The sequence below is a fragment of the Pseudopodoces humilis genome, chromosome 29, assembly GCF_049639895.1.
Source record: "Pseudopodoces humilis isolate 2021_Gansu_Grassland_sample_001 chromosome 29, ASM4963989v1, whole genome shotgun sequence".
In the NCBI taxonomy this organism is placed as follows: domain Eukaryota; kingdom Metazoa; phylum Chordata; class Aves; order Passeriformes; family Paridae; genus Pseudopodoces; species Pseudopodoces humilis.
The window spans coordinates 4,521,051-4,548,398 of NC_142228.1; the positions used below are offsets into that span (position 1 = coordinate 4,521,051).

The 27,348-nt window shown below is 51.6% G+C and overlaps 1 protein-coding gene across 1 annotated transcript; it reads right to left on the reverse strand.

Annotated features, from left to right (window-relative positions):
* Positions 1 to 1,799: 1,799 nt before the first annotated feature.
* Positions 1,800 to 19,931, reverse strand: PSMD11 (proteasome 26S subunit, non-ATPase 11). Its single transcript, XM_005532620.3, has 14 exons — positions 19,793 to 19,931; positions 17,889 to 17,990; positions 12,855 to 12,979; positions 10,653 to 10,724; positions 10,298 to 10,355; positions 8,270 to 8,464; positions 7,641 to 7,785; positions 7,342 to 7,402; positions 5,758 to 5,820; positions 5,039 to 5,164; positions 4,480 to 4,515; positions 3,191 to 3,242; positions 2,183 to 2,325; positions 1,800 to 2,071 (listed from the first exon to the last, which is right to left on the reverse strand). The coding sequence occupies exons 1-13, from the start codon at positions 19,881 to 19,883 to the stop codon at positions 2,183 to 2,185; spliced, it is 1,269 nt and encodes a 422-aa protein (XP_005532677.1). The 5' UTR covers positions 19,884 to 19,931; the 3' UTR covers positions 1,800 to 2,071.
* Positions 19,932 to 27,348: the final 7,417 nt, after the last annotated feature.

Consider the following 27,348-nt stretch of genomic DNA (forward strand, 5'->3'; position numbering starts at 1 on the left):
GGCTGGACATTGGGGCTGGAGCAGCCTGGGACAGTGGGAGGTGTCCCTGCCATGGCAGGGGTGGCACTGGGTGGTGTTTTAAATCCCATCCAACCCAAGCTCTCCCAGGATTCTGTGTCTCCACGTCCATCTCCACCCCAGCCCCTGCCTCAGCCTGTCCCAGCTCCAGCTCTGCTTCCATGAATGAATTTCTCTTCATTCACTCACAACTAGCATCTAATTCAGCAAATCCCATCCAAATGACACATCCCTGGGGAAAATATCACTTCAGGGGCATCACAGGGAACTGGACAGAGATGTTTGGGGAAGTATCTCAGGAATTAGAGATAAAAAAAAAAGAACTATTAAAACTAGAATTGCACTTCCCTGCTGCCTGAGGTGTAAGAGTGAAACCCTTCCTATTTTCCTGCCTCTGAGGGCAGGTTGCTTCCCTGCACCATCTGGTGTCTCAGGAGTTTCAGAGGTTAAAATTCAAGTTATTGTATCAATGATACTCTAAACCTTCTCCTCCCCAGCCTTTCAGGCCTGTGCAGTGTGAGACTCCAACACAGCATAAGGGCACGACGAGGAAAGGCTGGAGGGGTGAGAGGCCACATTTAATCTGTTTTTCACCATAATAATAGTGCTAGTAATTATTTTTACACATTCAGTAGCACTAGAACCTGTTGTGCCAGGAACACATCACAATCCATAAATCTTTTGTGATGCTGCCTCAAGCATCCACATTTGGTGTCTCCAAAATATCATCCCAAAAATGCTTTGGTGAGGGGATGATCCCACCTGTCCTTAAGCAAAGGGAGAAGTTTGCACTGCACCCAGCCCAGGATCTGCCCTGGCAGCTGAAGACAGGAGACAGAGGTTTTTGAAAAAAAAATTCTTTATTGGAACTCATCTGAACATCAGATATACCTGGTGTTGGTTAGCAAGAACCGTTTGTACATTTGATATTGATGGTGCCAAAAACCCAAACAGCGACTGACTGGAGATGGAAATTAAGAATAATAAAATAAAATAAAAGGTCGGAGAGGTCAAAATGTGAACAGAAAGGGGGGAAAATCAGCCAGTCTAAGAGTCAGCATGAAGGCAAAATATTTCCTGATAAAACAGAATCCTTTTACAAAATATAAATTTTGTAAGAAAATGTGGAGAGGGAAATAGAGACAGAGGGGAAAGGAAAAATAAAAATGAGCAGGACAGAGATGCGGAAGCTTACACTGCCCAAATGGCGTTAAAACTTACTGGAAACCTCACCAGAAAATGGAACATGCTGGAATACACCGTGCTCCGCCCCCAGGACTTTGGGACCGAGGAGGAAGCTCCCACTGGGCTGTTCCAGAGGGCCAGGCTGTCCCACCTCGCGTGGGGAACCAGAGCTCAGCGCTGCTGCAGCAGAGGCACAGCTGGAGTCGGCTCCGCCGCTCACCTGCTCCTCCTACCAGCGCAGGTGGGGAGGGAGGAAACATTGAAAATCTAAGTCTATCTGCAAACAAGAGCATGCAAGTCAGGCTCCAGGGAAACCTGCGCCGTCCCCTTCGCCGAGAGCGGCCGCAGGAAAATCATCGCGGAGCTGCTTTCGAGGGGGTCGGAGGCCTTGAGGATGGAAAAGAAACCAGCAGTCTGTACATTTTGGGTTTGTCTGGTTCAGTACAAATGGAATCGAGTTGGCTGCTCAGACACCGCCAGCACGTCTCCGATTTCAGGGTGGAGGAGATGAAACAAATTGGTTTTGGGCACCTACTGGTAACAAAAACGCTGTCCCTGCTGAACTCTGCCGTCCCTCAGGAAGTGGAAAGCACATGTTTAGGTAGTGTAAGCCTTTTTCCTTTTATTTAGAATACCCTCTTTGTTTAAACAATATTCCCCCCCCAGATACAAAGTTCGGCCAGTAAAGATTACATGGAAACTGGAACACGCATCGTCTGGAATACAAGATGCACCGGATGAGGAAGTTTAAAAACTTTCCGAGCGAAAAGTAGAACAAAGAAGAAAAAAAAAAGTCTCCTAACATTTTCCCAAAGGTTTCACTCTCCTGTCACACACACTCTCCAAATGACAGCTAGCAAATTCAACTCTGTAAAGAGAAAACAGAGCCACGTCACTCGACAGGAGAGGGAATGAGGCTCAGGGACACGGAGCACGGCAGGGCCTGGCAGCGACTCCAGAGCTCTGCGGCCCCACTCACCTATGTCAACTTCTTGGCTTTGTTGTAGAGCGAATCCACTACTTTGCTCATGTTCTGAATCGTCTCGAGGGCTGCCTCATAAGTTTTGTCTACGGGAGGTTCGTCGAAGATGATCAGGACACCCTCGCCCTGGTCAAGGATTCCTGTGGGCACAAGCTGCTGTTAAGCACTGGGATGCTCGATGGATCACGGCTTCCAGACAGCAGGAATTTAGGGATCTACCCCAGAAACACCCAATCAGCTGTGCAGGGTTTGGGAAGGGCTCACGTGTTGGGCTGGACTGGCTGATTTTGGTCAGGACTGCTTTAGCATTCCCAGAAAAAAATACATCCCAGAGAACAGGCTGAGAAGCCATTCAGGAGATGAGAATTCCTGCCCATTCCCTCCCATCTCCCCCCCTCCTCAGGCCCTGTGCCCACAAGGATGGCTCAGCACAGCTGGTTCATCCTGCAGCTGTGCCCAGGTGCCAGGGGGGCTCTGTCCCCCTGCAGCACTCTGTGCCCAACGTGCTGATCCCAGGCATTCCCCTGGCTCAGCCACATCCAGGGACAACAGAACCAAGAGCACAGCTGGATCCTTGAGAGGTTTTTGGGGCAGCAGTTTGCTGTGGGCCCAGCCAAGCCACAGCACCCCACTGGGCCATGGGGTGTCCCCACAGAACGCTCTGGACACAAACAGCTGGGAAAGGTGACCACACCTCTGGTCAGCTCCAAGAGGGAGAGCCCAGCCTGGCCAGACAGCCCACCTGGGGGTCCCACACTGTCCCTGGATACTGTCACAGCAAGAGGGACCCAACAGCACTTCTGAAATTAACCCTTGGGCTAAGGAAGGTGGATGGAGCAGCAGGAAGAGCCTTCCTGACCTGTGATACAGCAGCAGGAACATTCCTGGCTGGCACCTGCACATCTGCTGCCTCAGCAGGACCCCCAGGCTCAGAGGAGGAAGGGGATGCCAGCCACAGCTCGTGCAAACACGGGGCAGTCAGAGCTGAGGGATGCAGAGACTCACCATGAAACTTCTTGTCCAAGATCATCTGTGACAGTTTCCTTTCTACCTCAGCCTGGAATTGAAGCAGAAAAATTAGAAGTCTCCCAGAACACATAAAAATACATGAATTTTACTGCTGCACTCTTGACAGCCCTGCTGGGACAGGAGCACTGCTCACCAGCAGCTCCTCCTCCCTGAACGTGGCTTGGACACCACCACCAGCTTGAGATGCCTCAGGAAATCGGGGAGCAGCTGCTAATGAGGGAGCACCAGGATGTCTCTTGTCCCACATGTGACACCATATGTGTCACTTCACACAGGCTTTACCTGTGGGGGTTCTGGAACTTTCTAACTCAGTTCAGCAAGGATTTAGACAAGAGTTGTCCAAGTTTTATTTAATCCATGCAGGACCCAGCTGAGCTCCTGCCCAGCACCAGGAAGGCCCACAGGAGGCAGCTCCTCTCTGGGCAGAGGGGACACAGAGCAGCTTTTACTCTGAATATTAACGATGTGTTAAACATCACGAGCTAGTCTGGGACAGACTGTGTGCCAGGGGAGGTTTAGGTTGGATATTAGGGAAAATTTCTTCATGAAAAAGATTGTCCAGCCCAGGGCAGAGGTGAAATCCCCAGATTTAATAAATGTGTGGATGTGGCACTTAGGTTTTAGCAGTGCTGGGGGAATATTTGGACTCAGTGATCTCAGAGGCCTTTTTCAACCTGAATGATTCAGTGATTCTGTGACCACAAAGGCTGAGCTCAGCTCACTTCCCAACCTCTGGCCTAAATGCCAGTACAAGACAACATCACTCTGGGGTGCAATTGGCTGGGATTACAGCAGATTTTCCTAAAACTGAATCTGTCTGGGATTATCTGTAAGCAGTTACTGCATAGTCAGTGTGACAGAGACACATCCTTAATGACACTGCAGGGTGATTAGCTGGATCCTGAGGGACTAAGTAAGGTTCCCCTGGGAACACTCAGGGGATTAAACACAGGGCACAGGGGAAGACTGAGCTGGTCACAACAAAGCAGAGGAAAATCTGCCTCAAATAAAAAGCAAGAGCCAAGACAGGGAGTAAAACCCATGGGAGGGAAGGGGACAGCACAGCGAAGTCTGGAGCACAGGAAACCTCGATGCCTCCCAGGAGCTGCCTGTGTCAGAGTTTAGTTCCCAAGGGTGAGATTTGCCTGGAATGCTATGGATCTCATCTGTCATCCTTCATGTTCAGTTCTCAGTGACCAATGCCATTTAACCCCAACTCCTCTGCCCTCTGAACACATGGCATTGATTTCTGGTGAGGTTCTTACCTTTGAGAGCTTGATGAGGCTGGATATGTGTTCAATCTATAAGAAAGACCAACATTTAGGTAAATCTTTAGCTGCACTTGGACACACAACACAGAGGTTTGGGGCTCTTCCATGGAACTGCTCAAGGGCCTGGAAATGCTCTGGCCTAAAAATCTCCAGTGGCTTTCTCCACGCCTCAGCTTCAGGTCTTTCAGGTTTCACATCTGATTTTAACTAAGATGAACTGGATCCCTAAAGCCATTTCACTCTGAAAGGTAAAATATTTCCTCTCCAAGACTATGGCACAGCCTTGCCCAATCAGAGGCCTTCAAAGCCAAATGCTGTCACCTTCAGGGTTAAAAGCCAGTCACCTTGCCGGGAGCATGAGAAGAACAGGTGACTCTGGAATGTGATTTTCCAAAGGTCCCCTCAGCCTCCTCATAATTTTAACATGATGAACCCCGAGCTCTGAAAGTGCTGAGCAGCTCAGAGTACAAAGTGTTCCATATGGGAACAATCCCCTCAGTCCCAGCAACAGGGACAGAGACCAGCCTGTCCAGGTGCTGCTGGAAACATTTACCTGTACTCTGGAGAAGGGTTCGATGACTCTGATCAGGTTCTGTTCCAATAAGTTATCATAGAGCTTGGCCAGGTGAGTGTTTATGATGGGGTCGTCCCTGAGCTCCACCTTGTAATCTGTCAGAGCCTGTGGGGACACAGCAGGAGGAAATAATTCCAGTAGCAACAGCTTCTCAAGGTCCTCTGAGGATGAGATCCCCTCCCTGCCCAGCCAAGTACCATGGCTAATCCAATCCCTAATTTAGCTAAAAGCCAGGTCATGACAGCCCAGCAGCCTTTCCAACATCTTTTATCTTCACTCTGCAGGAGCCCAGCGAGCCCCACTCTCTGTTCACAGGCAGCAGAGCACAACAGGATTCAATCCTCAAATGGGAATTCTCTCCCTGTGCTCTGCAGCATTCCTGCTGAAACCAGGAAAAAGTTTAGGAAGATACACATCCCAGTGAACAGCACCTAAAGAAAAACTGCTTCTGAGTTTTCTCTCAAAAAAAACCAAGAAAGATAAAAAGGGAAAAAACTGGGTTCAAGCAAGTTTACCCCCACGCACTGAAAATGTAACTGGTTGATTGTTGGGGGGTATTTCTTGATGCACTGTTGCTTTCTATCAATGTTTCCATGGTTTCCTGCTGTGGGATGCAACAGCTCCTACAACTTTCCAAACCAGGCATTTCTGAGTGGATTTTGCCCAGCCAGGCCCCATCTTCTGTGTCCCTGACTCACCTTTTCAAAATCTGCCAGCGACCGGTTCTTGCTGGCCTGTGCCACGCATTTTAGTGCTTCTGTCTGTGAGGAAACAGAACCAAAGGAGGTTATTTTTTCCTGGGTTCTCCTCTCAGGGTGGATATGCCAACTGTGCAGTAGCCTGGGAACGTGCTTAAGCAGCAAACCAGGAATGTTCCTTGTCACTGCCACAGGCAGAGGGAGAGCAGCTGCTGAGGGGAGAACAAGTCAGGCAGCTGCAGGACATGACCTGAAACATCTCCAGAGGGACAAAGCACCCAGGTCTGACAGCACCAGCTGCAGGCTGGGAGCCAGTCTGATGCTGTTTTTAAGGGAAGTGCACATTTTGGCACTTGCTTAATGAAGGGCCTCCAGCTGAGTCTCTCCCCTTCAGCACAGCCACTTCTCTGCTGAATGACAGGGGCAGGGCAGCAGCTCCTATGGACACCCCACCATGGACAGCTTCAGGGATGAGTCTTCTCTACCCCAGAACTGCTGAAATGAAGCAAAAGCTTCATCCCCAAACAAGCACACTTACACCCAACAGTGGTAATCCCAGCAGGGAACAGCAGAACAGAGCCTGAGTGGCAGGGGACAGAACAAGGACAGCCCGGTGCCTCTGGTGCACGACGCCCAGGTTTCTGCTGCCCTCTCTTTTGGGCCTGTCCCATGCAGAGCCAAGAACTGGACTCCATCCTTGTGGTCCTTTCCAAGTCAGAATGTTCCAGGATTTCCCCCAGGGCTGCTCTCTCCCTGCTCCCCAGTGGCTGCAGGAATTGCTGGTTAGGGCTGGCTCAGGAGCACAGTGTGGGAACAGCAAGGGTCCCCTGCTCTGGAGAGAAGCCTCCAGTGCCATGCAGGGCAAAGGGATGAGTAGGATTGGGGCTGCCCTTCCTGATCCAGGAGGGATATCCCCACGTCAGACCGTTCCACGCGTGTTTACTCACTGAGCTCTGCTAATTCCCAATCCCCTGTGGGCAGGGGAGCAGCAGCTCCTGCGTCACAGCAAATCCCAGGCTGAGCCCCTGAGGGCAGCAGGATCCCAGCCTGGCCCAGCACACCTGGAGTGTGGTCCTGCACCCTCTACAAGTATCCTTGGATTTAGTTTGGGGGCAGCATTCCCAGCCTGGCACGTTCACATGTTTTAACACCTCCCTGACTGCCTGGCTCCCACCTCACACCATCCAGGTCTCCACCTGCTCAGCTGCACTGCCAGGAATGGATTCCCAGCACTGGCTACAGTGAAGTAAAAACAGCAACTCAGATTTAAACACTGAAGCAGCTGGTGAGAGCAGGGACATGAGGACCTGATGGCATCAGGCAGTTTGTAGCTGATGAAAAGCAGGAAGGAGAAAAACAGGGAAAATGAAGCGAGCAGCCCAAATTCTCTGGTTGTGAAAATCACTGTAAACCCCTTTGAAGACAACTGACTTCTGGCAATGACTTGTGGTAATTTAATCAGTTCTGGATCTTGTTCAGGACACTCAGGAGTGATGGGTATTTTGTTATGAGAAGAGCAAAGTGCTTGACAAAGCCAGCATTGAGAAGGGTAAGAGGAAGATGGAAAGGGTTAAGTTTCTATACCTGTCTTCCTGCATACCGCAGAGCAAGCTTCCCACTCACTAATGCTTGCACATCTTCTGGGCTGCAGACAGAGGGAAGGGAGCAGAGCTTTTATACAGGAACATGGTCAGCTTAAACCCCAGAGCACCTCAAAAATCCCCAACTGATGGCAAAGTACTACAACCCAAATAGCATCACATCAGGAGCACTGATCAGGTGATAAACACACTGCTTGAGCCCATTAGTTCAGAGTCCCATAAACAAAAAGCCCTTCCCTGGAAATGCAGGAAGTGTTCTTCCCAGAACCATCTGCCACCTACCTGTTGAGCATGATTTTGCACAGCAACATGTATTTCAGAGCAGTGATGGCTTTGGGGTTGTCAATTGAATCATTGCCCTCAAACGCCTCGTAAAAATATGAATAGGCTGTTTTCCAGTCCTTCTCTTCTGCTGCGTGGATAATACCTGGGAGAGGCACAAACAAGTTAATTCTGAGCATGACTGGGAGAGGACAGAACAATTTGGCTGTTCAGTGCTTTATCTGTGACTTCAGTGAAGGGAATCGTTTCCTCCTGTGCCCCCCTTGCCTCATCTCCATCAGAAGAAAACCCACAGCCTCTCTTACAAGGACATTTTTAGACATACAAGTTCAGGGCACTTCAGGTAAGTGCCTACAAACTGGGTCAGGAACACAGTGTGAGGCTGGAACTGCAGTGCCTGGGGAGCTTCTGGACCCTCCACCACTGGCAGCTTTCAAAAATGGGCTGAAAACACCAGTGTCAGGAACAATGTCATTGCAGCTGATACCACTGCCACTGAGGCAGAACTGCTGGTATCCTGAGGCCCCACCAAGCACCACTTTCCATAATTCCCTCAGAAAACAACAAATATCAGATGGCTGATGTGTCAGGACAAGTGCTGGGCGTTCTTCTTGTCCCAGAGGCCTCACCTGACTGCATGTCCAGCGCTGCCTGCAGCTTGGGGGGACAGTAGATGGCATTGGCCGTGGTACGCGCCGAGGTTAAGGCTGCTCTTGCTTTTGGCAGATTGCTCAGGGCATGGTAAGTCTTGCTCTCTAAAAGCTGCACTTCCACCAGCAGTGCCTTGTCATCCATCTTCTTCAACTCCCGAAGCAGCTGGGAGCCTGGCAGAGGGCAAGGACAAAACTGTGACCTGCTCTGCATCAGCATCCACACAAACCAAATCTCTCCAGGGGCCACCTGTCCTCCCCCAGCAGTCAGGGCTTTGAGGGAGGGACACGAGGCTCACACAACCTGTTCTTCCAAGAAAAAGCAAGGGACAGGGAATAATGGTGGGACAGTGCCAGTCCACAGCAAGAGGATGAAGCAGTTCTGTGTCAGAGGAGGGGTGTGGGCAGCAGTGTCCTGGAGGGGCTGGGCAGTTGGGATGGTCACTCTGGCACCTGTTCCCAGGTGATTTCCCTCTCCCACAGGGAGCTCCAGCAGAACTGCCCCCTCTGCATCACAGAGCATTCTCAAGAAACTCCTAAGAACATGGGATGAGGAAGGAACGATTTTAACACAGGGTATGTACAGGGGAGGCAGGAAGGGAAAGCCTAAGAAATGCCAAGACAAGCTGCCACAGCACGGCCTTGTGAGGACAGAATGAGCCAGTCCTAAAGGAAACTTGTCCTCTTCTTTCCCCCACTGAAGAGGTAACTTGGGGTAAGCAGAGATAAAAACCTCCTCCTCCTTTGCTGTGCTCAGGAGGTGATAACCAGACCTGAAACTGCAGATCTGGGCAGAAACAAATGGATTCTCCCTGGAATCATCCCTGAGAGACTCTGCTTGCACCTACTCCCCACAGCCATGGACACAGACACCTCCTCAGCCACACAGGAGTGCTGTGCACAACACTGACACCCTGACAGAGCATCAGAGCCTGCTCTAGAGGTACTTCCCAAGTCCCCAAGCTGTCCCACCACCAGCCAAGGGATTAAATTAAGCACAGCTTTGGAGTGTGGTCTCTGATCAGTTTAAACCTGAGTTCATTACCTATCCCTATGCAAACTAGTTCTAATTCCATATGGAATTCCATGACCTCAACATTCTGATGAGATACACATCAGCCAGGTGACTGGACACGACACAGGCTCATGCCACCACACAGGTTAAGAAGTTCTGGGTCCCAGGTGAGCAGTTCAGGCTGTGTCCATGTAGTCCATGTCCCTGAGCATGGCAGAACAGGCTGTGCAAACACCCCCCAGACACATGTGTGTTTAAACCTCACAGCTTAAACCTCACTGACAGCTTAAGCCTCACTTACAGCACTGCAGGCATTTGCAAAATGAGCATTTTAAAAGCACCAGGGGAGCTGAAAGAGGTTCTGCTTTACTCTGCTTTGGGGCAGAGCAGGAGTTCACTGCTTCATTACCATCCCTTAGGTGGTGCAGGGGCAAATTCTTAAAGCCTCCATAAGACTTTGGCTAATGACACCCACAGAGGTTTTGCCATTTCCAGGTTTTACTCCTGGCTATGTTTGAGCAAACTGGAAAAAAGCTGCTTTCTCCCTTCAGTTTCTGTGGCCACAGCAGAGTATTCCAGCATGCTCCAACACGAGCCAAACCTGTGGCCTTCAGCTGGATACAGCTCCCAAAATTATCTGCAACAAGCAAGTCACAGAATCCCAGAGTGGTTTGGTTTGGAAGGGGCATTAAAGCTCATCTCATTCCACTCTCAAATGAGCAGGGATACCTCCCAGGTTGTTCCAAACCCCATCCAAACTGGCCTTAGGCCCAGGTGAGGTGGCTAAGGATGGTGAAACAACAAGAACAAAGACACCTCTAAGAACTGTTATCACCCAGCTACAGCAAAAGGTGGCAGAACTGGATCAGCACTGAGAAATTAAGAGACCCAAATCCTGCAAAGCTTCTCAAGGAACACAAAACAGGCAATGGATTTCATTGTCAGAAGCAAATTAACAGTAAAGATTTACCACCACCTAGTGGGAGCCTCACCTAGCTGCAGAGCTTCTTGGTACCTCTTGGTGTCGAAGTAGAGAGAGACCAGCCTCGCCTGGAGAACAGAAAAGGAACTGCTGTGAGGAAAGCCAGAACAGATTTGTTTTGTAAAATGAAGCTTTGTATTCTTCTCTGCACAGATTTCACTACATTAATCAGTATTTGTCACATTGTGTGGTGCAGTTGTGCAAGGCCTAATGCACAAGGAGTAAAACCCTGCACTTTTAAGGAGAATTTCAGTGCAATTAATGTCGTCCCCTGACACATAGAAAGATCTGAACAGCACACAAGTGCTCTACTTTTACAGGTATTAAATGTGACATGCTCCACATGTTTGGGATCTGGGACCTACCTCCAGAGCCTGGCGCAGGAAAGTCCTCTTCTCTGATTTGGCCCATTCAATACACTCTAAACACAAGTCAACCTTAAAGGGAGCAGAAAGAAATCAGTCAATTCTAGACATTTTCTTTGTCAGTGCCCACCCCAAATGCCTCCCAACGACACCAGAGGTGTCAAATGAAGGCATTTGGCGTAGGCACTAATGCTTTCCCAGAGTTTAAACCCATGGTCATGGTGTATTTTCAATAAAGAAAAATAAATTTCATGTGTTTTAGGGCCTAGATAGATACTGTAATCTGTATAGAGCAGCAGAGGTGCTGGGCTCTGCTTTGGGGGCCTCATCCATCATTTCAAAGCACAGCAAAGAAACTCAGAATATTCCCATACTCAGGCTGAGACTCCCTTGATGGATAAAGCAGAACTGCTCCATCTCAATTAGATATTATTGTATTTTATCTGACCAATAATGCACAGTAAGTCATCCTGTGGTGCCAGGCTCAGGAATGCCTCTTCCCAAAACCTCTGGATTGCAGCTCAACACTGCAGGCCTTGTCAGATCCTTCTCACTGCTTATTAAATGTGAACATTTTATGAAAAGCCATTATGAAGCTTCAATTTATTACAGGGTGATAGCTGGAGCATTAGGAGCTGAAAAAATCTCCAATTTCACTGCTTTACTGGGCTCCTGGGAGCATTCTGGATGTGAGCTACTCTGAGGAAGCAGACAATCCTCAGAACATTTCTGAAAGGATTTGAGATTGCTGCATCAAGGACCTCAAAGGTTGATGTCATCTACCTTAAGGTTTTGGGTTTGGCTCCAGAATATGTCTAAAGTGACTATTTGGACTGACTTTTTATTATTTCCATCACCATTACTCCAACCTGTTCCTCCTTTGCAACTGCATCCGAGTATTGTCCATTACACCAAATTACCTTGAAAAAAGCCTGTAGCTACTCACTTCCTCCTGACATTTTTAGGAGTTCTCCCTTCTCACCTGCACAACCCACCCCATTTCCCCTGACCTTGTTTGCTAAAGAAAGAGGGGGAAAACATTCTGTCACCTTTCATTATCCACAAGCCACAAGGACTGAACAGCAAACAAGGGACATTGGCTGGCTTACCTGCCACTAGAGGATGACAGCTCTAATGTGCCTAATTTTGTGCTAATTTGGCTAATGAGAATGTCACCTGCCCCCCAGCATGGAAGAACCTCTCCAGCCTGCAGTCTGCCAGTCCTTGAATGCAGGTTTCATGTGGGTTTTGTCCCTAACCTGCTGCTCAGACCCTTCCTGTGCCAGCACAACCCCCTGTAGGGCACTCCCAAGGTGCTCCTGTCCTTATCCCACTCCCAAAGAAAAAAAAAAAACAATTGGGGAAAAAAACCTAAAACAACTGTATCTTATTGAGCTGATGAGAATGGAGTGAACTCTAACTGGGCACTATCTCAGACTGTCTTGGATTTTCTGGTGGGGGAGCTCATCCACTGAACCAATTCACACCTGGTAGCTGCAAAACCCTTTCCACCCCTGCTTCAGGAGTAATTTTTGTGTCTCTGTGCAGTAAAACACCCATCACAGGTGTGTCCATGTGCAATCCTGACCAGCTCCTGGACAGCCCCCAAGCAGTGGCTCTTCCAGATCTTCCCACAGCACCCCCACCACTCCCACTCCAAGCTCCCTGGAAACACATTCCCAACACTGATCACACTACAAAATACTCCCAATACTGCACCTACAGTCAGTGAGGTTGGAAAAGCCCTCTTAAGATCTTTGAGTCCAACCATTCCCCCAGCACTGCCAAGACCACCACTGGCCCACATCCCCAAGTGCTACATCCACATGGCTTTTAAATCCTTCCAGGGATGTGGACTCCACCACTTCCCTGGGCACCTGTGTCCCAGGCTGGACAACCCATTCAGTACAGGAATTTTCCCTAATATCCAATCTAAGCCTTCCCTGGCACAACTTAAGGAAGCAACATGAATCTAAGACAAATGCCTATGGTGGGAGTCGCTCCTAACCTGCAGCAGGGAGAGGTTTGCAGAAAAACATGGTTATGAATTCAATTATCTAATGTTTCATTTATAAAATACATACAAATGCATTAAAAGTCTGCTTCCTGACATGAATAATTCTTCAGTGAGAAGCAAACTAGGTCAGATAATGGTGTTGCAGGCTTTTGAGGAACAGCCTGGTGCTGGAACTGCAGCCTCACCTCCTGTCCTGTGGCTGCCTCCATGTCCAGGAAGAGGTCGAGCAGGGACCGGACCAGGCGCGCGGCCTTGGCTTTGCTGATGGAGTTCAAGAAGGGCCGGACGTACTTCAGGAGTCCTCCCAGCTCTGCAAAATCCCCACAACGTGAAACACAACCCCCCAGCCAAGAGCTGCACCGAGCTGGAGCAGCCACACATCACATGTACAGGCAGGAACTGTCACACCAAACATTTCCCGGGTGGTTTTTCAGTGTCATCCACAGAACAGAGCAACAAATGTCACCTGCAGGGCAGCCCTGAAGCAAACAGGGACTGCACAGGGGACTGGGGGCTCCAGCCTCACCACAGCACTGCCTGTCACTGCAGCTCCCCAGCTGCCACTGCCTCAGGCATGCTTGAAAATGTAAGGATATAGTAAATGCTTTGAGATTTTTCTATAAAGTGAGGGATGGAGTTTATAATTTAGGTGTGTTTGTATTAACTCACAGTTTCATGCTTTAATCTGCCCCACCTAGCCAAGCCCAGGATGTTGGATCCACCTTTTGCTCCACAACTGAAAAATCATATTCCTTAACATTCCAACTCCACCTCTACCTGATCAGCTCTGACCTCACTTAACTACATTTCTGCTTCCAAGTCTCCTCATTAATTCACAGTTATAAAACCTGTCTTTATAAGAGGTGGAAAAAGGAAATGCCTTTTTTTAATGGAGAAACACTGAAGTGTCATTCCCAGGGAGCAGAGGAATGTGGCAGTCACAGCACAGTAGCTCCAGCACTCAGAGCCACTCAGGAATGCTGGACGTGGAGGAACTGCAGAACACAAGTGAAAAGTCTCCTACAACAAACAGCACGTGGTTTTGGGGAGGTCCCAGCCAGGGCTGCTCCCAGTTTGGGAAGATGATCCTGCAGAGGGGCAGGGTTCAGTGCTGACTCATCAGCACCAGGGCTGCACACTGAAATCACAGCTCTCTGCCCCAGATTTCCAAGTCTCACCCAAATATCAGGTGGATCTCACACTACTGTGTTTACAAGATTCCACAGGAAAGAAAAATCAAAACAAAGCTGGTAATGACTAATTCAGAAATCTTCTACAGTAAACTGGTACTAAATCAAAACTAAAATAAGAGATTAGTCTAATTTTATTTCAATTAGTATATGGAGGAGTATCACGAGAATTTCAGTTTGGAAGGATTCCAATAAAAACAAATGTAAACAAGGGCTCTTCTGTATTTCATTTAGCAGTAATGCTAAAGAATGCTAATGCTAATTGTTATGACAGCATCTCATTAATATCTAAAAATGATTCTTCATATTTTTGACTTTTTTTAACCTATTAACTTTAAGTTTGATCAAGCCTGACACACCTCATTTATCACACTCTTAACACGTGGAACTCACTTTTTCCCAATCACTTATAGTGATCAGAGAATTCCAGAATGGTTTGGGTTGGGAGGGACCTTCAAGCCTACCCAGCTCCACCCTCACCATGGGCAGGGACACCTCCCACTGTCCCAGGCTGCTCCAAGCCCTGTCCAACCCGGCCTTGGGCACTGCCAGGGATCCAGGGGCAGCCCCAGCTGCTCTGGACACCCTGTGCCAGGACCTCACCACTCTCACAGGGAGTTCCTTCAGAGGAATTCCTTCCCAATATCCCACCTAACCCTGCCCTCTCCAGCTCCTGGAGCCTGTTAAGGCACTGGAAGGTTTCCAAACATCTCGAAGTACAAATTTAGAACAAAGAGAACTTATCTCCATTGTGATCCTCAGCTTTATTTCTCAAATTGTGGTGCAGGAGATCCTGACCCCAGCAAACCATCTGGACTCAATACAAGAACACCACAGGATGCTCTGACTGCCACACCTGCTTCCATAAAAGTTTGGTTTTTTCTCTGCCAGAGCATAAACACGCAGCTTTTTCTACACTTAAGGTGCAGGTACTTTAACACCCCAGATTGCAACCTGCAGGCTGGCAGTCTTTACTCCACAAGGAATGTGCTGCTCCATGACTTTTCCCACACCAAGCTGTTCTGGGGTCCATTTAATCTTCAGTATAACTCCTGGATGCAAATCCTAATCACTTTAATCCAAGGCAAAGGCTTCAGTCTCAAACACAGCAAACAACCAACCACAGACAATCCAACACATCAGTTCTGCACAGAGCTCCTCTGCAGCATCTCGGTGGCAGCTGGGAAAGGTGGGCTCTGGATCTGTCTTACTGAGGCTCTCCAAGGTCCATCAGCTCTCAAGCACTACCAGGAACCCTCCTCCTGTGCCTCCCTGCACTCCACCACCTCCTCAGGACCAACGGAATCAATGCCCAACACACTCTTTCCCACAGGAACTTCAGAACAAAGAAGGAAAACTCCAGTGGAACACACTGCACTGTTTATCATCCCACTGATGTGCTCCAGAGCTGCCCCAGAACTCCCCAGAAAGCAGATCCCAAGTCAACAGCTGGAATGCAGCTGTGAATTCTGCAAACTCCACATTCAGCCATGCAGGCTCAAAGTTCCCACAGAAATTTCTCTCTCCTACCAACGTAACCACCAACTATTTTTAGGATTTTATTTTTCTAAAGAAAATGCAATGCCTGGTAAAGGGGTGGGATTGACAGCTCTGCAGGAGTGATGAGCAGCAGCTCTGGAAAATGAAGCCTACAGCTCATCCTCAGGGAAGTGTTTCCAACAGCTAACACTCCACCTATCCAAATTCCCGATCCAAGTTATTCCAACCCTATAGTCCTGTGAAATGCTATAAAAAACTGGAATGGTTATAAAGAAAAGTAATCAATCTACAAGTTTATCTGCTTGATAAAGATTAAGGATTGAAAGGGATCACTTGTATTATTGTTATTTTTGTAAACAAAGGCTGCAGTTCAGCAGAGTCACAGAATCACAGAATACTTTGGGTTGGAAGGGAACTTAAAGCTGATCCAGTGCCACCCCAGCCATGGCAGGGACACCTCCCACTGTCCCAGGCTGCTCCAGCCCCAATGTCCAGCCTGGCCTTGGGCACTGCCAGGGATCCAGGGGCAGCCCCAGCTGTTCTGGGCACCCTGTGCCAGGGCCTGCCCACCCTGCCAGGGAACAATTCCTGCTCAATATCCACTTCTAGGGAGAGAGCAGCCACCGCCTCTTTGGGCACTGGAACCCCTCAAACCTGTCCAAGAAGTTCCACTGGCTAAAACCAAATGCTGTGCAGTGAAAGCCACAGGATGAAATCCCAGTGTCAGCCCAGCACTGGGGTCTCTGAGAACAGCTGTAGCCGGTCATGGTGCTGCTTGCCCCTGACTTGTCACTCTTACCCGGAAAGCTGACAGGAGGAGAAGGGACAGAGCCCTTCCCACAGCTCCAACAACACCCTTTCCTTCATCCCCCAGTTCCACAACTCCAGAAAACACCTCCAAATCCTGCTGACCTCCCTCTGAGCTGCACATACACACACACTTGGATTCTGAATGGCACTAAGTCCATTTTCTTCCCTCCAGAACACACTCTGCAGTTCAGTGGTACTTTTAATAGACCACAAATACATTCTCTGTTTGCCCCCTCACAACACTGAGTTAACAGTATTACAGCCCAGTTAACAGTATTATTTTCAATTCCTCAGCCTTCCCCTTGAAAGAAAATAAATCTATCAATGCCCACCCTCTGGGAAAACCCTGGAGCTCTTTATCCTTGTGCCAAACTTCAGCCTAAACTCAAAACTGCCCCAAGCTCTGCAGAGGTGAGGATGCCAAAAGCACCACAGCAGCACATCTACACTGACCCGAAGAGACTCTGATTTCCCCCTTTTTACCCAAACACACACATCTTCCCTGCTGCAGGGCCCAGCCATGTTTGGTGACCTCTGGTGAGCAAACACCAGGGTGCAAAGGGCACTGGCACAGCACAGACACCCACATTGACTTCAGCCAGCAACAGGGTACTTGCACAGCAGCTTCCTCTGTCCTGCAGGAGCAGGTGAATCCTGTGCTGGAAGGGTTTGTTTTTCCCCAGGGACCATAAAAGCAACCCCCAGCAGGAATCAGAGGTGCACACCTAAGGGAGGTGACAAGAACAGCACCTTTGTTTCCAGCACTCTCTCAGAGCCAGTCATCCACTGTCCCCAGCCCTGTCCAGCTGCAATCCACAGTGGGATCAGGGGCTGGAATGCTCATTCCAGCATGTGTGGTGTGAGCAGAGCAGTGAAAAGGCCCAGCCCAACAGGAGTTTCCTAAGCCCAGTGGGACACCAAGGAACATTTCACAATAAATACAAACTGTGACCTGGAGCCTTCCACAGCTTTCCATGAGCTACTCCAAAGTTAGGCCTGTTGGTGTCCCAACACTTCCACTGTGATTGAACCTTCTGCTGGGTGCTTTCCCCACCCCCTGCCAGACTTGCAAGCAAACATTTTCCACTGCCCAGGGCTGCAAACCCAACCACAGAACACTCTGGTACAGAGAGTGTCCTGAAATGCTCCAAGGGAAAGGAGCAGCACAGCTGTAAAATGCTGAGTGCAAAACAACCAACCTTGAGCTCTCCAGGAAACAGGAGACAGGAACAGACTCAAAATCATCACTGAACACAGAACCTGACTCCATCCCTGTCCCCTCACACACTCACAATAGAGGGACTGTCCCATGCAGAGCTGGGTAGGGGCTGCTGATGTAATGGTCCAGCAGATAAATCAATTGATTGTGAGGGGAGCTGCTGGTGAGGAAGTATTTTATAGAACAAACTTTCCCATTTGAAACCAACCAGGAAACATCTCATCTCAAACATAACAACTTAGCAGAACTTTAGTCACTCATAACGAAACAGCCCCACATCAAAGGGCCACAGACTGAACTGTGCATTGTTTGGAACACTGGGCCAAGCAACACCAAATTAATATTTATGTTCTTTATTTGGTTTATAGTTTCTGTCTCGTCTCTGAGAGAACATTTCCTGCCAAAAGCTGTTTTTCCAGCTACCCCACTAAGTAAGGAGACCAGGCCCATTGGCTGCAGGATCTCCTGCCTGTTACCTCAGTTCCTGATTTCAGGCTCACCTTCTGCCTGCCCAGTCTTGGCCAGCAGTGACCCCAGCTCCAGGATGCTCTGCTCTTTGACTTGCACCGCTTCCTCATCGTTTTCCTGGACATCACGTTTCACTGGGAAGAAAAAGAGCAGGGAAGTTGCCTTTAGTGGTGCTTCAGGTGGAAAATCATCAACTGCTGCTCAGCTCCTGGAGAGGTACCCAAAGTAGGACCTGCTCCAACAGGCACCAGGGAGTTCAGCCTGGCCCAAGAGGTCTGGGAAGTTTAAATCCAGTGCAAGGAAGTTTGCAGTGCTTTGTCTGTGCTCTACAGGGGCTTTACCAGCCCACAGACCCTGCTGCTCACTCCAGCTCCAGGTATGAACAATCTCAGCTTCTGCAGCTGTGTAAGTGTCACTTCCAAACAGCACCACAGAACCACGTAAGAGAAATTTAAAGGCATTTCTGGGGTTGGATACTCCACTCTGAGATTGTTGATGTTGCTGCTTTGTGTACTAAGCTGAAATCCCGTGGACAAAATACAGCACAACACCAGCAAAGTGAGGTGGGTACATCCCTCCCCACTCTGGTGTCACACCCGCTGCCATCAGTCCTGGCAGTGCCATCACCCTCTGCCCCAGGAAGTGATTCTGCTCTGAGGCAGATAAAGGGACAAATGACAGGCAGCAGCACCACCTGAGTGTGCACAGCATCAATTCCATTCGAGTCATCCACCACACAGTGCCCTTCCTTCCCTGCCACCACCCCCAGTGCAGGGAGCTCCTCCAACTTCCACATAAACAGAGCCAAAATCCCGGCTCTAGGGAACTGAAACTGTGGCTCTCATCCCCTATAATTCCCTACCAAAAGTGAGGGAACTTTGCTCTAAAGGAGAAAAGCATCACAGCAACATTGTCTGGGCCACTCCTGATCCTCCCAACCCACACCAGGACCTGTGAGTCCTGACTGAGCCTGACCCGCTGAGAGCTGCAGCTCCTACTGAACAGCCAGAAAAACACTGAGGGACAAACAAGCCTGAAAGCCCTGACAACACCTCCAAGGTCTGACAGGGACACTCGGAAAACTTTGCCCGACACAGCAGGGTGACAGCAGGTCACAGCATCACAGCAGAGGTCACAACGCAGCACAACAATCAAGAACTTCTGGTTCAAACACCAGTTTCGAGGGCCGCACGCCCCAGCCTCGACCCCCAGAGCAGGCGGGATGCCCACACCACCTCCAAACGTCCTCGGAGCACCGAGACCTCCCTGGCACCGCAGCCCAAAGGGGCCCGTGCCGGGACCGGCACCCGGCTGGGACACGGAGAAGCGAACCCTGAGGGAAGTTCTCCAGCGAGGAGCGGAGCTCGGCCGCGGCACCCGGGAAAGCTCCCCCGGCTCCGTGCGAGCAGCGCTGGGAAGGCGAGTCAGCACCGGCGGAATGGCAGCGCCGAGGGAGCGGTCCCGGCCTCGGGCACGGCCGGACCGGGCCGTGACACCGCACCCCAAACACGCCGCGAACCGGCCCGAGCCAACAGCCGCGACACCCCGCCGGTACCGGCACCGCCAGGGCCCCGCACGTGCCGATCGGAGATCTCGGGCCGGCAGCTCCATTCCAGCCGGACGGGGAGGAGCGGCCGAGCCGGCTCCGGGACTGCTCTGAGCGGCTCCGCGGACACGCACCGGGCACCGGCCCCACGCCGGGCTCCCGAACCGCGGCCCCTGCTCCGCCCCGCACCGACAGCTCCTGCCAGCCGTGCCCCCACGCGCGGGGGCCGCCGCCGGTGCCGTCCCGGCGCGGTGAAGCGCCTCGGAGCCGGGCCCAGGCCGCGTTCCCGCCGGGCGCGCCGGGGGAGCCAGCAGGGGGGGGGGCGGGGGGCTCTACGCGACGCGGGTGGCGGCGGGACGCGGGCGGCGCGGGCGGCGGGCCGGCGCTCACCGATGGAGTGCAGGATGCCGATGGAGGCCTCGCGGTCGGTGGAGAGCAGGGACTGCGCGCGCTGCAGCTCCAGCACCGCCGCCGCCGCCATCTTGCCGCTCCTCGGTCTCGCCGCCAGCACGGAAGCGGCGCCGCGGCCACGCCCCTTCCGCGCGCGCGGCATGATGGGAACTGCAGTCCCGGCGGAGGGCGGTGAAAGGGGCGGGGACTATGGAGGGGCGGGGCCGGGGGCGGGGCGTTGAGAACGACGCCTGCGCCGAGGCCAGAAGGCGTGGTCTCGGCTGAGGGCGGGGCGGGCGGGGGCGGGGCCTGATTGGCGGGTTTGGGTACTCGTTGGGCGTGGTCTGATGTGGGGGCGTGGCCTGGCAGCGGCGGGGAGAGCGGGGAAGGGGCGGGGACCTGTGGAGGGGCGGGGCTCTGGGCGGGGTCTGCGGAGGGCACATTGCTCCAATTGGGGCGTGGTCTGGGGTGGGGACGGAGCTTTGGCCGGGGGGCGTGGCAGGAAAAGGGCGCGAGCGCCGAGGGAAGGGGCGGGGCCTTTGATTAGGCGGGAGCGTCGCGGGGGACGTGAGCGTGCTCTGTGGGAAGGGTGTCGTCATTGGTGGGCGTGGTCTCCGGGTGGGCGTGGTCAGTGGGCGTGTCCGGGGTGTCGCGGTGTCTCTCGTGGGCCCCGCGGGGATCGCGTCCCCGGGAACGAGCGGGAGACACCGGGGACACCCTCTGCGGGGTCCTGGGTGCCGGGAGAACCGCTGGGGCTGGGAGGGGGCGTGGGAGGCTCCAATCCGGAACATCCCCCGGCCGTGGGTCCAGTGCTGCGGGGGGCTGGAGCATAGGGACCACATCGATGACCGCGTCCTGCTGGGGAGTTCCCGAGGATCCACAAGGCCATGGCACCTGGCGGGGAATCTGTCCCTGTGTCCCCGAGGAGGATCCTGTCCCCATCCCACTGCCCGATCCACCCTCACGGGCCGCACACGGTGGGAAAGGCCCTTCCCGTTGTGTTCCCCCACTGTTCACACCTCCTCTCCCAGCCCCTTTTCCTGCTCCAGGAGCTCTGCCCGAAGCAGAGGCACGGATGGGCTGGGCTGGGGGGAAACCCGGCCTTGCACCCTCAGCTGGTCAGAAAACATCCCCAGATCACCACTGAGCTCCCCAAACCCACCCACGGCTGACCCCATCCTGCTGCTGTCCCCAGCAGGCCAGGACGAGCATCCCTCAGATCAGCACCTTTCTGCCACTGGAAAAGCAAATTTAATGCCTGAAAGGGCCAATTTTATATTAAATGGGGAATAAAACCAGAACATTGCTCCTGGGAAGTCACATCGCAGTGGGATACCCCAGGAGGTGCCAGCCCTGGGGACAGGCACAGGGAGGTGGCACCACAGCAGTGACTGATGCCCCCCTCAGCAGCCAAGTTTTGGTGCCCAGTGGATGATGTTTAACGGGTCGGGAGTGTCTGTGTGGAACTGGGGGGCTGAGGGGACCGTTCAACCCCCTCCTCTGCCTCCCTGCAGTGGGAAAAGCCAGGGCAGCAGGTCCTGGGATCAATGGCACTGAAACCAGACCCAGCCACTCCCAACTCATCACAGCCAGATCCTGCAGCACAGGGAAGGATCCAGCCCTGTGTTCCTCCACGTGCCACTTAAGGAAACCCTCAAAAATGGAGGATTGATGCATAAAAGTCCCAAAAAGAGGCTTCAGGAGGGTAATGGAGCAGGGATTTTGATGAAAGAAAAGCCAGGGACCGGTGAGTGAACCTTGGGGTCCATGAGCAGGATCTTATGTGCACCAAGCACATCCTGGTATTCTGTACAATCTGCACATCCCAGCACTGAACCAGCCACTGGATTTAATGAATCCACACCAAAAAAGAACATTAATAAGGTTTTGAAGCCCACATTCACCACTGAAACCCGGTGGGCACAGGGTGAGTGTGGTGGCAGAGGGTGGTGCAGGCAGAGACATTATCCATCCATCCATCCATCCATCCATCCATCCATCCATCCATCCATCATCCATCCATCATCCATCCATCCATCATCCATCCATCCATCATCCATCCATCCATCCATCCATCATCCATCATCCATCCATCCATTCATCATCCATCATCCATCATCCATCCATCATCCATCCATCCATCCATCCATCATCCATCCATCCATCATCCATCCATCCATCCATCATCCATCCATCATCCATCCATCCATCATCCATCCATCCATCATCCATCCATCCATCCATCATCCATCATCCATCCATCCATCCATCATCCATCATCCATCATCCATCCATCCATCATCCATCATCCATCCATCCATCCATCCATCATCCATCATCCATCCATCCATGCATCCATCCATGCATCCATCCATCCATCATCCATCCATCATCCATCCATCCATCATCCATCCATCCATCATCCATCATCCATCAATCATTCACCATCCATCATCCATCCATCATCCATCCATCCATCATCCATCCATCATCCATCAATCATTCACCATCCATCCATCCATCCATCCATCCATCATCCATCCATCCATCATCCATCCATCCATCATCCATCCATCATCCATCCATCCATCCATCATCCATCATCCATCCATCCATCATCCATCCATCATCCATCCATCCATCCATCCATCCATCCATCCATCATCCATCCATCATCCATCCATCCATCCATCCATCCATCCATCATCCATCCATCATCCATCCATCCATCCATCCATCCATCATCCATCATCCAGCCATCCATCCATCATCATCCATCCATCCATCCATCATCCCATCCATCATCCATCCATCATCCATCCATCATCCATCATCCATCCATCATCCATCCATCATCCATCATCCATCCATCCATCATCCATCCATCATCCATCATCCATCCATCATCCATCCATCCATCCTTCCATCCATCATCCATCCATCATCCACCCATCATCCATCCATCCATGCTCCATCCATCCATCATCCATCCATCATCCATCCATCATGCATCATCCATCATTCATCAACCATCCATCCATCATCCATCCATCATCCATCCACCATCATCCATCCATCCATCCATCCGTCCATCCATCCATCCATCCATCCATCCATCCATCATCCATCCATCATCCATCCATCATCCATCCATCCATCATCCATCCATCCATCATCCATCCATCCTCCATCCATCCATCCATCATCATCCATCCATCATCCATCCATCATCCATCCATCCATCATCATCCATCCATCCATCCATCCATCATCCAATCCATCATCCATCCATCCATCCATCCATCATCCATCCATCATCCATCCATCATCCATCCCATCCATCCATCCATCATCCATCCATCCATCCATCCATCCATCATCATCCATCCATCCATCCATCCATCATCCATCCATCATCCATCCATCCATCATCCATCCATCCATCCATCCATCATCCATCCATCCCATCATCCATCATCATCCATCCATCCATCCATCCATCATCCATCATCCATCCATCATCCATCCATCCATCATCCATCCATCCATCATCATCCATCATCCATCCATCATCCATCCATCCATCATCCATCCATCCATCATCCATCCATCCCATCCATCTCATCCATCCATCCATCCATCCATCCATCCATCCATCCCATCCATCTCATCCATCCATCCATCCATCCATCATCCATCCATCCATCATCCATCCATCCATCATCCATCATCCATCCATCATCCATCCATCCATCCATCATCCATCATCCATCCATCCATCATCCATCCATCATCCATCCATCCATCCATCCATCATCCATCCATCCATCCATCATCCATCCATCATCCATCCATCCATCCATCCATCATCCATCCATCCATCATCCATCCATCCATCATCCATCATCCATCCATCCATCCATCCATCATCCATCCATCATCCATCCATCATCCATCCATCCATCCATCCATCCATCCATCATCCATCCATCCATCCATCCATCCATCCATCATCCATCCATCATCCATCCATCATCCATCCATCCATCCATCCATCCATCCATCCATCATCCATCCATCCATCATCCATCCATCCATCCATCCATCCATCATCCATCCATCCATCCATCCATCATCCATCCATCCATCATCCATCCATCATCCATCCATCCATCATCCATCCATCATCCATCCATCATCCATCCATCATCCATCCATCCATCCATCCATCATCCATCCATCATCCATCCATCATCCATCCATCATCCATCCATCATCCATCCATCATCCATCCATCATCCATCCATCCATCCATCCATCCATCCATCCATCCATCCATCATCCATCATCCATCATCCATCATCCATCCATCCATCCATCCATCCATCCATCCATCATCCATCCATCATCCATCCATCATCCATCCATCCATCATCCATCCATCATCCATCCATCCATCATCCATCCATCCATCCATCCATCCATCATCCATCCATCCATCATCCATCCATCATCCATCATCCATCCATCCATGGATCCATTATCCATCCATCCATGGATCCATCATCCATCCATCATCATCCATCCATCATCATCCATCCATCATCCATCCACCCATCATCCATCCATCCATCCATCCGTCCATCCATCATCCATCATCCATCCATCCGTCCATCCATCATCCATCCATCATCCATCCATCCATCCATCCATCCATCCATCCATCCATCATCCATCCATCATCCATCCATCCATCCATCCATCCATCCATCCTCCATCATCCATCCATCATCCATCCATCCATCCATCATCCATCCATCATCCATCCATCCATCCATCCATCATCCATCCATCATCCATCCATCATCCATCCATCCGTCCATCCATCATCCATCCATCATCCATCCATCCATCCATCCATCCATCCATCATCCATCATCCACCCATCATCCATCCATCCATCATCCATCCATCCATCATCCATCCATCCATCCATCCATCATCCATCCATCCATCCATCCATCCATCATCCATCCATCCATCCACCCATCATCCATCCATCCATCATCCATCCATCATCCATCCATCATCCATCCATCCATCATCTATCCATCCATCATCCATCCATCATCCATCCATCCATCCATCATCCATCATTCATCCATCATCCATCCATCCATCCATCCATCCATCATCCACCCATCATCCATCCATCCATCATCCATCCATCCATCCATCATCCATCCATCCATCATCCATCCATCATCCATCCATCCATCATCCATCCATCCATCCATCCATCATCCATCCATCCATCCATCCATCCATCATCCATCCATCCATCATCCATCATCCATCCATCCATCATCCATCCATCATCCATCCATCCATCATCCATCCATCATCCATCCATCATCCATCCATCATCCATCATCCATCCATCCATCATCCATCCATCCATCCCATATCCCTCCCTTTCCAGAGGAGGCAGACAAAGGCAAGCAGGTCATTTTGGCAATTTGCCATTCTGGGGGGTGATTTCTTTCCTTTTATTAATAATAATGACAACAACTAATAAAAATAAGGAATAATTAATAAAAAGTGTGAGATTTGGCCAAGGAAATAATTTGTTCAACATGAACCATCTGTTGTGGGGTAAACAGGGAGTGGGATCAGGCAGTGTCATGGTCCTGGCAGTGCAGGGGTTGAGCCCTGATGGATTTTGGTGTGTCCTCTGATGCTTGGCCCCAGGTGCCATTGAGGGGACACTCCCAATTTTATGTTTTGAGGGTGCCATCCCCCGCTTTGCCTGTCACCAGTTCCCCCTTGTTCCATTTCCAGAGGGGCAATCAGAGCTGGATATGGGGGGCCAAGCTGGGCAGGGATGAGGGCTCAGGCCCAAGCTCCCCACAGTGAGACAGGTGTGTTCCTGTCTGAATGGCTTCTCCATCCATTCAGACAGGGCAGGGACAATCAACGGCCTTCAAACCTCCCTGGCCCCAGGTGTGGCTGCGCTCTCCGAGAGCCTTCAGGGCTTCAGCAGGGGCTGGAGTGAACACAGGAACCAGAGCTGTCCCAGGGACAGAGCTGGGACTGGGCTGGGGACCCCCAGTTTGGGGAGGAGTGACCCCTGCAGCCTTTGAGAGGCACCCACAGCCCGAGGATGTGAATGAGAGTCCCCGGTGTGTCCTTGGTGTGTCCCTGGCGTGTCCCTGCTGTGTCCCTGCTGTGTCCCTGCTGTGTCCTTGGTGTGTCCTTGGCGTGTCCCTGGCGTGTCCTTGGCATGTCCCTGGCGTGTCCCTGCTGTGTCCCTGGTGTCTCCCTGGCGTGTCCCTGCTGTGTCCTTGGTGTGTCCCTGCTGTGTCCCTGGTGTGTCACTGCTGTGTCCCTGGTGTGTCCTTGGTGTGTCCCTGCTGTGTCCCTGCTGTGTCACTGCTGTGTCCCTGGTGTGTCACTGCTGTGTCCTCGGTGTGTCACTGGTGTGTCCCTGCTGTGTCCCTGGTGTGTCACTGGTGTGTCCCTGCTGTGTCCCTGCTGTGTCACTGGTGTGTCCCTGCTGTGTCCCTGCTGTGTCCCTGGTGTGTCACTGGTGTGTCCCTGCTGTGTCCCTGCTGTGTCACTGGTGTGTCCCTGCTGTGTCCCTGCTGTGTCCCTGGTGTGTCACTGGTGTGTCCCTGCTGTGTCCCTGCTGTGTCACTGGTGTGTCCCTGCTGTGTCCCTGCTGTGTCCCTGGTGTGTCACTGCTGTGTCCCTGCTGTGTCCCTGCTGTGTCCCTGCTGTGTCCCTGCTGTGTCCCTGGTGTGTCCCTGCTGTGTCCCTGCTGTGTCACTGCTGTGTCCCTGCTGTGTCCCTGCTGTGTCCCTGCTGTGTGGGGTTTGCACACGCGTGTGGGGAAGGGGCACACGCGGGGTGCCTGTGACGGGATAGGTCGGGGTGGGTGGCACCCCAAGCGGTCACGGGGGTGCCTGGGGACCCTCCACACATGGTGAGAAGCGCCCTGCACGCTCTGCTCTCCCTGCAGATCCCTCTCCCCCTTGCACGACCCCCTCGCCCGCCCCGCTTCCCCCCTCCCCCCTCCCGCTCCCGCCCCATAATCGGCTCCAGCTGCACAAACATTCCCGCACCCGGAGCTGCCGCCGCCTCCGGAGCCGCCCCCGCGCCCGCCCGGACCCTCCCCCGAGCCCCCTCTGGGCCCCCCGGCCGGACCCTTCCCCTGCCGGGGCAGCTGCGGAACCGCGTGGCCGAGGGGCACAGCCCTGCAGGACAGGGCGAGGAGGGGTCCTGGGGGGGGGCTGGGTGAGACCATGTCCATCCATCCATCCCATCCGTGTCCATCCATCCATCTGTGTTCACCCATCCTGTGCTTACTCATTCCATCCGTGTCCATACACTCCATGTCCATCCACCTCATGTCCACTCATTCCACACATATGCATCCATTCATGTCCCTCCATCCATCCATCCATCCATCCATCCATCCATCCATCCATCCATCCATCCATCCATTTTCTCATTCCATGTCCACCCATCACATCTGTGTCCATCCATCCACTCAT